At 41.2% G+C, this 14228-nt stretch overlaps 1 protein-coding gene across 9 annotated transcripts in view; it reads left to right on the plus strand.

The window, feature by feature from the left end:
* clocka (clock circadian regulator a) overlaps positions 1-14228 on the plus strand; it is an 88630-nt gene that overhangs the window by 15984 nt on the left and 58418 nt on the right. For all 9 annotated transcript variants that reach the window (XR_009804528.1, XM_061888630.1, XM_061888631.1 and 6 more), the window contains 12 exons: positions 3293-3349; positions 3424-3572; positions 3638-3729; positions 3797-3886; positions 3953-4073; positions 7121-7234; positions 7339-7460; positions 7598-7680; positions 8744-8850; positions 8941-9088; positions 12029-12104; positions 12196-12432. Coding sequence is in view for 8 of the 9 variants with exons in the window: in XM_061888625.1 (XP_061744609.1) it covers positions 3293-3349; positions 3424-3572; positions 3638-3729; positions 3797-3886; positions 3953-4073; positions 7121-7234; positions 7339-7460; positions 7598-7680; positions 8744-8850; positions 8941-9088; positions 12029-12104; positions 12196-12432 (1396 nt within the window). In the remaining variant the exon portion in view is untranslated. The remainder of the gene's footprint in view (positions 1-3292; positions 3350-3423; positions 3573-3637; positions 3730-3796; positions 3887-3952; positions 4074-7120; positions 7235-7338; positions 7461-7597; positions 7681-8743; positions 8851-8940; positions 9089-12028; positions 12105-12195; positions 12433-14228) is intronic.

The following is a 14228-nucleotide window of genomic DNA, read 5'->3' on the forward strand; positions in this document are numbered from 1 at the left end:
CTTATCCGAGGTCGGGTCGCAGGGGCAGCAGCCTAAGCAGGGAAGCCCAGATTTCCCTCTCCCCAGCCACTTCGTCCAGCTCTTCCCGGGGATCCTAAGGCATTCCCAGGCCAGCCAGGAGACATAGTCTTCCCAACGTGTCCTGGATCTTCCCTGTGGCCTCCTACCGGTTGGATGTGCCCTAAACACCACCCTTGGGAGGCGTTCGGGTGGCATCCATAAAAGTTTCAATCAAAAAAAAAACAAATGTTTTGGTGGGATCTTACAGGGTTTATTGTGGCATTCGTTACGCCATCGAATTTTAGGGATGCGTGTAGTGTTGTCCTGATACCAACATTTTTCTACCGGTACCAAAATGTATTTCGATACGTTTCTACATAAAGGGGACCACAAAAAAATGGCATCATTATTAAAATATATATATTTTTTTAATCCCAATGCGGTCCCCCAGTCAAAAAAATTGGACATTCTCGATTAATGAACAACATCATCATTTTTATCTAAATAAAAACCTATAAAGTATTAAATTTATTCATCCATCTTCTTCTGCCTATCCAAAGTCGGGTCGCGGGGGCAGCAGCCCAAGCAAAGAAGACCAGGCTTCCCTCTCCGCAGCTACTTCGTCCAGCTCTCGCGTCCAAATATTCTTTTTTTTGTAAAATACAAAATTGACTAAATGTAGAAATACATGCTTTTTTTTTTTAAAAGTGCCACTTTTTTGCCAAAAGTGCCACACACAAAAAAGTGCCAATTAAATTAAATTATGCTGTTGGTGATCTGTACTAGGGATGTCCTGATCCAGGTTTTTCCACTTCCGATCCGGTAACGATATTGTTTTTGCACTTCCGATCCGATACCGGCCGATACTGGCCGATACTGGCCGATCCAAGCATGTATTAAAGTTTAAAGTTATTTAGCCTACTTAGTTGTCAGATTTATGTTGAGAAGGGTTTTAGTACTCTTGATAACAACTAGCCAGCTGAATTAGGTGAGTTTGAATACTACACAATGGTTGGTATTCAAGGATAAACACAAAATAGAAAAAAATTATACATGACAAACAGAAATGGTATCATTAAACAGTAAAAAAGTGAACAGTATAAAGTGCAAATAATGCTGTAAACATTATTTAAAAAAGCAAAACACAAACAACCTGAGTGGGATAAAATGTCTATAACTCAGCATCAATGCCAGCTCTTGAACAAGTATAAACTCCATCCATCCATCCATCCATCCATCCATCCATCCATCCATCCATCTTCTTCCGCTTATCCGAGGTCGGGTCGCGGGGGCAACAGCCTAAGCAGGGAATCCCAGACTTCCCTCTCCCCAGCCACTTCGTCTAGCTCTTCCCGGGGGATCCCGAGGCGTTCCCAGGCCAGTCGGGAGACATAGTCTTCCCAACGTGTCCTGGGTCTTCCCCGTGGCCTCCTACCGGTTGGACGTGCCCTAAACACCTCCCTAGGGAGGCGTTCGGGTGGCATCCTGACCAGATGCCCGAACCACCTCATCTGGCTCCTCTCGATGTGAAGGAGCAGCGGCTTTACTTTGAGTTCCTCCCGGATGGCAGTGCTTTTTACCCTATCGCTAAGGGAGAGCCCCTCCACCCGGCGGAGGAAACTCATTTCGGCCGCTTGTACCCGTGATCTTATCCTTTCGGTCATGACCCAAAGCTCATGACCATAGGTGAGGATGGGAACGTAGATCGACCGGTAAATTGAGAGCTTTGCCTTCCGGCTCAGCTCCTTCTTCACCACAACGGATCGGTACAACGTCCGCATTACTGAAGACGCCGCACCAATCCGCCTGTCGATCTCATGATCCACTCTTCCCCCACTCGTGAACAAGACTCCTAGGTACTTGAACTCCTTCACTTGGGGCAGGGTCTCCTCCCCAACCCGGAGATGGCATTCCACCCTTTTCCGGGCGAGAACCATGGACTCGGACTTGGAGGTGCTGATTCTCGTTCCGGTCGCTTCACACTCGGCTGAGAACCGATCCAGTGAGAGCTGAAGATCCTTGTCAGATGAAGCCATCAGGACCACATCATCTGCAAAAAGCAGAGACCTAATCCTGCGGTCACCAAACCGGAACCCCTCAACGCCTTGACTGCGCCTAGAAATTCTGTCCATAAAAGTTACGAACGGAATCGGTGACAAAGGACAGCGTTGGCGGAGTCCAACCCTCACTGGAAATGTGTTCGACTTACTGCCGGCAATGCAGACCAAGCTCTGGCACTGATCGTACAGGGAGCGGACCGCCACAATAAGACAGTCCGATACCCCATACTCTCTGAGCACTCCCCACAGGACTTCCCGAGGGACACGGTCGAATGCCTTCTCCAAGTCCACGAAGCACATGTAGACTGGTTGGGCAAACTCCCATGCACCCTCAAGAACCCTGCCGAGAGTATAGAGCTGGTCCACAGTTCCACGACCAGGACGAAAACCACACTGTTCTTCCTGAATCCGAGGTTCGACTATCCGGCGTAGCCTCCTCTCCAGTACACCTGAATAAACCTTACCGAGAAGGCTGAGGAGTGTGATCCCACGATAGTTGGAACACACCCTCCGGTCCCCTTCTTAAAGTATAAACTTTAAAAATAAAAATAAAAAACTATCTACACACTCCTTTCAATTGTTTGCCCCAATCAGGTGGGGCAAACAATTGAAGTCCGAGCATAATGGGGAGATTCTTTCTAACAAAGACGAGCACTTCAAGATGCTCAGGTGTCAGCCTGCTCCTGTGTTCATCAATGATGAGTGAGGCTGTGCTAAAAAGCCTCTCGCTTTCAAGAGTCATTAAAATGTCTTACAACTTTACCACCACGCTTGACTTTATTGTGGCATGTTTTGCACTCCACCTCTTCATCTTTTTCGTTTTGTAGGGTAAAATAATCCCACACAGTTTACATTTTTACCGGTAACTTTTAATTCACATGGCCGTTTTAATGGTTAGAACACAGACCTGTGGATGTGTTGAAGGTTTGCTGGAAAAGGTGGAACGGAAATTAGGGAGCGGCAGAAAAGTGGAATGTATTATTTAAATCGGTGGGTTGGAAAACACGGACCGGATTTAAAAAATAAAAAAAGGATCTGGATCAGCATTTTCCCACGCCTTGCCGATACGTATTTTTTGGCAAATATCGGCAGCCGATCCGATCCAAATATCGGATCGGGACAAACCTAATCTGTACTGTACTTGCTTGCAGACATGGTATCTGTAAAAGTGTGAAATTGAATTTTATCATCAATAAACACCATTTTGGTGAATTTTTTTTTTTGTCTTGCAGGGATGACAACAGCATTTTTGTGTTAATGGACGAAGATGACAAGGACAAAGCAAAACGGTGAGAAAAGTATTTATTTGACACGTGGTTGTATTGAATCTTTTTTACGAAGATGACATGTTTGCGTGGTCTAGTGTGTTGCGCAACAAGTCCGAGAAGAAGCGGCGAGATCACTTCAACATCCTCATCAAAGAGCTGGGCACCATGTTGCCAGGCAACACGCGCAAGATGGACAAGTCCACTATTTTGCAGGAGAGCATCAACTTCCTGCAAAAACACAAAGGTAGAGCGAAGCAGCCGAGCTGTTGCGCACTCACAACTCATTTTTGACATCTTTGCCGTCATCAGAAGTCGCTGCCCAGTCCGGGTCGACGGAGATCCGGCAGGATTGGAAGCCGGCGTTTCTTAGCAATGAGGAGTTTACTCAGCTGATGTTAGAGGTTCGGTTTTTGTAGATGCCGTTAAACTTGTGACTAAACTTGATCATCTGCTGGCGTTCTCTCCCAGGCCTTAGACGGGTTCTTCCTGGCGATCACGACGGACGGGAACATCATCTACGCCTCTGAGAGCGTCACGTCGCTGCTGGAGCACCTTCCTGTGAGTCCCTTTTAGAAATAAAAGTTGTTAGCAGCAGCTGTGAAAAGACACGGCCGCGTGTTTCAGTCGGATCTGGTGGATCAGAACCTGCTGAACTTCCTGCCCCGGAGGGAACATTCAGACGTCTACAAGGTGCTGTCATCTCATGTCCAGGAGGGGGAGACACTGACCCCCGACTTTCTGAAGAGTAAGTCCTTGTCCACACTTTTACTGCGAGATCGTGCAAGTGGCGTATAGTTTCTCAAATTAACACCATAATGTTCAGTGAGTGACCTACATAATGTATAATATATTGTCACTTTGTCGTACAAATTATTATTTTCTTTTCGTATTACATTTTGTGAGTTTTTTTTAGGTTTTTATTGTATCCAAAACATAATTATGGGCCTGCTGGAATGCAAGCAACCCATATTTTTATTGCTCATATATATATTTTTTAATTATAGTTCTTCCATCTTATTCTACCGCGAATAACACTAATGAACCCCCACATATGTTATACTGTAGGAAACGTCTCGTTCACGCCAATGTGTATACTCTAAATTAGGAACTTTTATTTATTTATTTTTTTTATTTTTTAAATTGACATACAGCATCAAACATTTCTATCCATTACATCATATTCACATACATCATGTAGCTGTTTTGTTTTTATCCCAATCATACCGCCCCCCCCCAAAAAAACAGCAAAAAACCAAACAAAAAAAACTAAACCAAAAAAAACAAAGTAGTATTTACAAGTACATCAAAATAACAAAAAATAAATAATAATACATTGATAATAAAAATAAACAGAAATAAAATAAAATAAATATAAACAGATACAAATATATACAGTATATATATATATATATATATATATATATATATATATATATATATATATATATATATATATATATATATATATATATATATATATATATACATATATATACATACATACATACATATACACATATAGGGAGTAATCTTTTTTTTTTTTTTATCTTTTTTTTTTTTTAATCCAGTGCACTAATTCGAAAAATTTAAATCAGGTTTATGGGGCGTGACATAATTGACCCAGTTTTCCCAGTATGAAGTAAATTTCTCCAAAAATTGGGAACATTTTGTGTTACCATTGTAAAGCTATTCACAATTTTTTTTTTTTTAAATAAGCCAATTAGATGGGTACATTAATTTTATTGGACCGGATTGCTCTGAGACAAACGCCAAAAAGACCAGATTAGATGGACCAGTGGTAAAAATGGATGGATGGATGGATCTTAGCATGGAAGCATGCTAACATTAAAGTGCTAGCTTTTGGAGCTAATTTTGCAACCGTTTAACCTAGAGTCATATACCTTGGTATGTGACCGCTGTTAACTGTCAGTGTGCTAACGTTAGCATGCCAGCAAGCTAACTTAAGCATGCTAACCGTTTCATCTAATTTTGCACTTTTTGCTCTTATTTCCACAGGCATACACCTTATCATGTTACTTGAAATGGGAGACATGCTAAATGCTGTCGTTAGCACACATACTAAGTGTTGGCATTTTAATGAATGCATGTTTACGTTTTAGGCTAGCTCTGTAGCTATTTTTGTACAGTTACACCTAAAACTCACAGTTTAGGACAATAGAAGAGTGGCCGTGCGCAACCCGAGGGTCCCTGGTTCAATCCCCACCGAGTACCAACCTCGTCGCGTCCGTTGTGTTCTGAGCAAGACACTTCACCCTTGCTCCTGATGGGTGCTGGTTAGCGCATTGCATGGCGGCTCTCTCCATCAGTGTGTGAATGTGTGTGTGAAAGGGTAAATGTGGAAGTAGTGTCAAAGCGCTTTGAGTACCTTGAAGGTAGAAAAGCGCTATACAAGTACAACCCATTAAACATTTATCATTTAAATGTCCCTCAATTTTCGAGTTTTTTAATGCTGTTACTATTAAAAATAGAGATTTGAAATCAAAATATTTGTACAAATTAATATAAAATATGACATTACTGCCCAATAAAAAGCACACATTTCCACATTTTCTAATTATTATTTATTTTTTCCAAAACATCAAGAAAAATTATTTCAAGTTGTTTTTCAGATGAAAAAAACAACAACCTCTAAACATTTGGTGATTGAACAGCAGAAATGTATTATGTTAAAGATATTAACATAATGACCATTTAAGACATGTATATTTACATTTTATTTTGTATTTCTATCTAAGACATAAACAAAAAAGTAAGTATTAGTTTATTTTCCGATTCAAAAAAATAAAATAAAAAATGTGTGACGGGAAATCAATTATTTATTACAATATTATTTTATAAGTCATTGCTGCACAATAAAAAGCATTTATCTCTACATTTAGTCAATGTTTGTATTTTACAAAAATATTTCGGCACGAGAGTTAGACGAAGTAGCTGGGGAGACGGAAGCCAGGGCTTTTTTGCTTGGGCTGCCGCCCCCGCGACCCGACTTTGGATAAACATAAGAAGATGGATGGATAAATTGAATATTTTATAAGTTTCTATTTAGATAAAAATTATGCTGATTTTTATGTTTTGTTTAATTGTGATTTGTTTCTATAATGTAGTATTTTAACAAACAGTTTTTTTAACAAAAAAAAAATCTTAAAATGTGTAGGTATGCAACATATTGTTTAATTCTCATGATTTAATTCCATCCATCCATCCATTTTCTACCGCTTATTCCCTTTCGGGGTCGCGGGGGGCGCTGGCGCCTATCTCAGCTACAATCGGGCGGAAGGCGGGGTACACCCTGGACAAGTCGCCACCTCATCGCAGGGCCAACACAGATAGACAGACAACATTCACACTCACATTCACACACTAGGGCCAATTTAGTGTCGCCAATCAACCTATCCCCAGGTGCATGTCTTTGGAAGTGGGAGGAAGCCAGAGTACCCGGAGGGAACCCACGCATTCACGGGGAGAACATGCAAACTCCACACAGAAAGATCCCGAGCCTGGATTTGAACCCAGGACTGCAGGACCTTCATATTGTGGGGCAGACGCACTAACCCCTCTGCCACCGTGAAGCCCATGATTTAATTGTGTTATATTTAATTATACCGGTATATCTAATACTATTAAAAATGCAACTAAATACAGACAAGGCCCCGCCCCCCTCAATAAATGTATTTTGTCTAATTGATACCAGGTACAGTTAAATGTATCATAATGGTATGTTTTGTGCCGGAGCTTAAACAAATCCTTAATTTTTTCCACCACCACACGCAGCAAAAAAACAGCTGGAGTTCTGTTGCCACATGCTCAGAGGGACGATGGACCACAAAGAGTCACCCGTGTATGAATACGTCAAATTCATTGGAAACTTCAAGTCCCTCAACAATGGCAAGTACTGGAGAAACGCAGGGCCATAGTTATTACAATTTACTATTTGGAATTCTAACTTGCCTCTTTGTATTGTTTTTATCCTGCCATTTTCAACCCTTCAGTGCCTGATTGCGCCCACCATGGATTCACAGAGATCGTCATTCAGCGATCGCTCCACTCGGCCTTTACGGAGCAAATGTGTCTCGTTGCAACTGTGAGACTTGCCAAACCCAAATTCATTAAGGTGAGCGACACGCTTCAATATTTCAGTCAAATATGTTGGGATTAGGTCGAAAGTCCTATGACTGTACTTTTCACTCGAGTAACAAAAATTACAGTATTTGATGGTATTGATTGTTTTTGCTTATTTTTTCTCCACAGGAGATGTGCACTGTAGAGGAGCCTGATGAAGAATTTACCTCCAGACACAGTTTAGAATGGAAGTTCCTCTTTTTAGACCACAGGTAGGCTTGTAAAATTGTATTGTATTAGATCAGGGGTCGCCAACCCAAAATGTTGAAAGAACCATATTGGACCAAATTTACAAAAACAAATCCGTCTGGAGCCGCAAAAAATTAAAATCCATATTACATACAGATAGTGTCATGAGATATAAATTGAATTATGAGAACTTAAAGGAAACTAAATGAGCTCAAATATAACTACAAATGATGCAATACGTACATACAGGTAGCCTAAATAGCATGTTAGAATCGATTAGCTTGCAGTCATGCAGTGACCAAATATGTCTGATTAGCACACTCCACAATAAGTCAATAACATCAACAAAACTCACCTTTGTGCATTCATGCACAACGTTACAGGTTTGGTGGACAAAATAAGACGTCTTAGAAAGTCGGAGAAAGTTATGCATGTAGGGTGAGTTCAAGGACCGACAAAATTAGTAGGAAAAAACGGCGCTCGCCAAATACTCGAGTCAGTGAAGAATGTTTAATATAAACAGCCTGCTTTATAGCAATTAGGGAGGTTTGTGTCATGTGTGTCCTCCTACAGAAACTAAATTAAAACAAAAAATATGTTATTTTTCCCCTCATCATTTCTAGTTTTCATATATTTTTGAAAAAGCTCCAGAAAGCCACTAGGGCGGCGCTAAAGAGCCGCATGCGGCGTTTTCGGAGCCGCGGGTTGCCGACCCCTGTATTAGATGGATGGATGGATGGATGGATGGACAGATAGATAGATAGATAGATAGTACTTAACTGATTCCTTCAGGAGAGTTCCCTCAGTAAATAAATTAAATACAACTAAATTAAATTTAATTACATTTATTCAAATTTAATTAAATGTAATTGAATCAAATTAAATTACATTTTATTAAATTTTATTTATTTTAATTCAATTTATTCAATCTAATCAAAATTTTTTCCATTGTATTTTATTTTATTTTACTTTATTTTTCTAATATGATTGATTTTAATTAAGATTTTTGTCATTTATTATGATTTGATTTGAAGTGTCAACAATCCGACAATCCCGATAAGACTCGTCACTATTTGTTGCTTCCAGAGCTCCGCCCATTATTGGCTACCTGCCGTTTGAGGTCCTGGGCACATCAGGTTATGACTACTACCATGTGGACGACCTGGACACGTTGGCCAAATGTCACGAGCACCGTGAGCGCCACACCTCCGTTAATAACTGTGTCGGTGTGGTGTGATGATTTATTTCATCATTTCCCCCATATGTTTTTTTTTTGTCTGCAGTGATGCAGTACGGAAAAGGAAAATCCTGCTACTACCGATTCCTCACAAAAGGGCAGCAGTGGATTTGGCTCCAGACGCACTATTTCATCACCTACCACCAGTGGAACTCCCGACCTGAGTTTGTTGTCTGCACGCACACTGTGGTCAGGTACAAGACCCGTATGTCTTATTACTGTAAATAATCTAATTATGTTATATTATAATTATGTTTTATTTAACGTTAAGTGAAAAAAGGCTACGTCATAAAACCTGTATTAACTGTACAGGCAATGTGAATTGTAAACATAATTAGGCGTCATAGAAGTGTAAAAAGAAGTTAACCACAGTTAGGAGTAGGGATGGTTATTAAAATTGGTACCAATGTCGATCTTATCGGGTACAAAATAATGTAAAATCCAACAATAACATATTTCCATATCTATGTTGCACATAACTCTAAATCGGCATAAGCACTTGGCAGGGAAACAAGCACTCAAAGTGGACTCTTCCAAAATAGTGGGGGTTTGCGGCGTAATGTTACCCATGTCATAGGCTTTATCAGTATCATCAAGTGTCACGCTGCAAACCCCGTTTCGAAAAGTTGTGCACTGCAGAACGTGCTCACTGTAACCATTAATCCTGACTTCCTCATTCTGATAAATAAAAAAGTCTGCACGTATTGTTTCATTTATTTTTGTTTTGCAGGTTAAAGTGTTTTTATATGCTGTGCTTCTAAGTTATATTTGCTGATCAATTTTAATGTATTATTATTTAGTGTGTTTGTATAATTTTAGTTATATAAATAATAATAATAGTTCAAAAAAGGGTTTATTGTTTATACAAGCGGTAGAAAATGGATGAGTGGATGGATAAAATTGATCAGCAAAGTTAACTGAGAAGCACAACATATACAACACTTTAAAGTCTTACTGAAATGAGATGTTCTTATTTAAACGGGGATAGCAGGTCCATTCTATGTGTCATACTTGATCATTTCGCGATATTGCCATATTTTTGCTGAAAGGATTTAGTAGAGAACATCGACGATAAAGTTTGCAACTTTGTTCCTCACATCCTCACATTGTTTACAATCATAGCCACCAGCAGCGAGAGTGATTCAGACCGAGAAAGCGACGATTTGCTCATTAATTTGAGCCAGGATGAAAGATTCGTGGATGAGGAAAGCAAGAGTGAAGGACTAGAAGAAAAAAAAAAACGAAGGGCAGTGGGAGCGATTCAGATGTTATTAGACACATTTACTAGGATAATTCTGGAAAATCCCTAATCTTCTTATTGTGTTACTAGTGTATTAGTGAGATTATATGGTCGTACTTGAAAGTCGGAGGGGTGTGGCCAGAGGTGTGGTGACCGCCAGTGTCTCTGAGGGAAGCCACGTTTCTTGACGAGGCAAGGCAGCTGGGCTGAGATTTTTTTCCCCCCCTCCTCCATGGTGTAAGCATCAGAGGGTCGGGGGCGGCCGGTGGGAGGAGGCAAGAGAGTACGCAGCTGCAGGAGGAAACGACGCAAGCTCTCATGTCTATGGTGAGAGATGACTTATTACCACCATTTTCTCACCGAAACCTGCCGGTTGACATGTGGTAGGGAACCATGTTCGCTTGACCGCTCTGTTCCATAGTAAAGCTTCACCGTCATCTTTCGGGAATGGAAACAAGGAAACACCGGCTGTGTTTGTGTTGCTAAAGGCGGCCACAATACACCGCTTCCCATCTACATCTTTCTTCTTTGACGTCTCCATTATTAATTGAACAAATTGCAAAAGATTCAGCAACAAAGATGTCCAGAATACTGTGTAATTATGCGATTAAAGCAGACGACTCATAGCTGGGATCGGTGCTGGATCAAAATGTCCGCTACAATCCGAGCCGTCACGCGCACGCGTCATCATTCCGCCCCGTTTTCAACAGGATACTTCTCGCGAAATTTAAAATTGCATTTTAGTAAACTAAACCGGCCGTATTGGCATGTGTTGCTATGTTAATATTTCATCATTGATATATAAACTATCAGACTGCATGGTCGGTAGTAGTGGGTTTCAGTAGGCCTTTAAATGCTTCTACTTCATCAAAACTACAACTAAGACACACGTTACAATGGAACAGCAGGTTTGTATTAATTACAATACTTAAAGTACGAACACTTTTGTTGGGCTCAACAAAAGACAAAAATGGCACATTCAGCTGGAAGGAATAGACTACTTCCTGACTATGGCAACACACCGAGGACAAACTGAATTTAATGCATACTTGCAAGTCAGAGTCTGATATGTAGGAGTACAGTTATTATTTTAATGTCAGTGTTAAATTGAATAAGTAGATATTCTTATTAAACAATTAACATTTATTGATACATGAACACACACAAAAGTACTGAAAATGTTTACCATTGAGTACGGGTATTGATTCCGTCCCACCAGGACTGGTACCAGATGTGAAAGGTACCCATCCCTAGTTACTATGGATACAGTTTTTGAAGTCTCAAATGCATTACGCACAGTTGTACTTGTCGTTAAAGTGTAAAAAGAAGTTAACCACACAGAGAACGTTGAAGGTTCCTGTCAGCTTCAAACACTGATGACATCTATTAAACAAGACAAAAGGCAAAGAATCAAACAGAGACATAATTAAATTTTGACTCAGATCTGAGGAGAGACATAGCCACTGTACACTTTGTACAGTCCTCAACCACGCTCTGCCCCAAGATTGTACTCATCCTTCTTTATTTGCCCCCCCCCCCCCCTCCCACAGCTGCTTCCTCAGGGAAGTGGGTCGTAAATAGCGTAGCCTTCAGTTCCCGAACAGTTCAAAAGAGTTCCATAAAATCGTTCAAAGAGAGTCACATCAAATACTTCAAAGAGAGTCCCATAAAATAGTTGAGAGTTCATAAAAATACTTCAAAAATAGTTCTTCTGGAAGTTGGGCAGATCCTGCCATCTGTCCGCTTCGAAGTCCGAGTGGAGTTTTAGGAGCATTCTTCTTGGACGGTTTCAGCCTTTTGTCTTCTTGTCCGGAACACAGTGTATACAAAGTTTTTGGTGATAATTTAGAAATAATTATTTTAACAGTTCCATTGTGTGTCGTTCTTTCATAAGCTACAGCGACGTGAGAGCAGAACAGCGGCGACAGCTGGGACTCAAAGTGCCGACGCCTGAGATGACGCCAGACAAGGTAAGATTTTTTTTTTTTTAAAAGTAGAGGTGCTTCGTGTGATGTCACAAAGTCAGGTCGACGAACGCTTCCGTCCTTCTTTGCATCCTAGAAGTCGCACGCCTGCAGCTCAGCGCCGCCACCGGACGCGTACAACCTGAAGGAGGCGCCGGAGCACTTCCTCCACAGCAGGACGCCTTCGCCGTCGTCCCGCTGTTCGCGTAAATCCTCTCACACGGCAATGTCGGACCCCTGTAAGGACCACTCCCTCACGCGGGGTGAGATGAGCACGCCAGGTCGCCAGTCTGGGTCCGAGGTGGCATCGCGGAGATCATCAGCTGGCAGTCAGGTTGGTGTTACCGCGGGCAAAACATTGGAGTTAGAACACATCATCAAGGCTCAATTCTGGTGAAGTTTTATGTCATCAATTCACGCAAAATCAACAGTTGGCCCCGTGGAGTACGTAGGCATACTTGCCAACCTTGAGACCTCCGATTTCGGGAGGTGGGGGGTGGGGAGCGTGGTCGGGGGTGGGGCGGAGGTGTGTTTGGGGGTGTGTTTGGGGCGGGGGTATGGTTAAGAGGGGAGGAGTATAATTCACCAACCTGAGTATTTCATATATATTTCATATATATATGTAAATATATATATGTATGAAATACTTGACTTTCAGTGAATTTTAGCTATATATATTCATTTTATATATATATATATATATATATATATATAAATAAATAAAATAAATAGTTGAATTTCCGACGGCACCTATCAAATACACAGTAATAAAAACACAGTTGTTCTACTAACTGTACTGTGCTTGCTGGTTACTAAAAAAAACCCAACAACAACACTTACCTTTCACTATTTAAGTAACCTTTGTTCTGCGAGCGATCTCCGAATCCGGGAACATATCCTTCACGGATTTGTTGTAGACATCCGCATATGAGAACAAGATGTTGCTTCCAGCTATCAGCATAGCCATCTTTGTCTCAGCATAAGTTACACCATCGGGTCTCCATTTTGCGAGGTGGCCCATAATACTGGGTTGTGAACGATGCTGCGCTGCGGACGCTTTGTGCTTCGCTAACCGTTCATGACTGAGTATATCCGTTCGGCCGCCGTGTTCAATGGAGAAGTCTGTTCTACAAAATTTACAGGCAACATACCCCTTCCCTTTCGAACTCTCCTGGATAAACTGAAATTCTTGTTTCCAATCGTTCTGGAACTTGCAAGCGTATTTTTTCATTTTGCTCGTTGACGGTGTAATATATTGGGTTGGAGTCAATAACCAGGCGACGTGATGAAGTTATGTCTCTTTACTGTGGGTTTCAGAACAGACTCCCTAATGCATGTTCCTTGACTGCACTTAAATGTAGAATAAATGTAGAATATATTTACATTGTATTCTATTCCATGTAAAGTAGATGGCAGTATTGTCCTGTTTAAGAGGGTCACAACATTGCTAGGTCAGGTTCTCATGGAGCTGGAGGGGGCGTGGCCTCCAGCTCCGCCTGAATTTCGGGAGATTTTCGGGGGAAAATTTGTCCCGGGAGGTTTTCGGGAGAGGCGCTGAATTTCAAGAGTCTCCCGGAAAATCCGGGAGGGTTGGCAAGTATGTACGGAGGGGTCGTCTACAGTTACTAGAAATACAGTAAACCCCGGCCTACTCGAGCCTCAACATGCTCCGTTTCTTTTTCCTCTGCTTTAAATTGTAAATGTTAAATGTATTTATACCACTTTATTACTTTTTGATACGATACCGATGTTGGAGCCTTGGCCAATACCGATACTGAGCCGTTACGATATTGGCTGGGGCGATATAACTCGGTTGGTAGAATGGCCGGGCCAGCAACTTGAGGTTTCCAGGTTCAATCCCCGCTTCCGTTGTGTCCTTGGGCAAGACACTTTACCCACCTGCTCCCAGTGCCTCCCACACTGGTTTAAATGTAACTTGGATATTGGGTTTCACTATGTAAAAGTGCTTTGAGTCACTAGAGAAAAGCGCTATATAAATATAATTCACTTGCCTTCACTTCATCAGTAAATACTTTTAGTATTTTGGCATGTGGAATGTTTTAAAAGTCTTGTTCAAGCGAAATTAGTCAAACAGAGAACAATGGTAGGTATGAAAAACACTAACCTATT

The sequence above is a fragment of the Nerophis ophidion genome, linkage group LG26 (assembly GCF_033978795.1).
Source record: "Nerophis ophidion isolate RoL-2023_Sa linkage group LG26, RoL_Noph_v1.0, whole genome shotgun sequence".
Taxonomy (NCBI): Eukaryota; Metazoa; Chordata; class Actinopteri; order Syngnathiformes; family Syngnathidae; genus Nerophis; species Nerophis ophidion.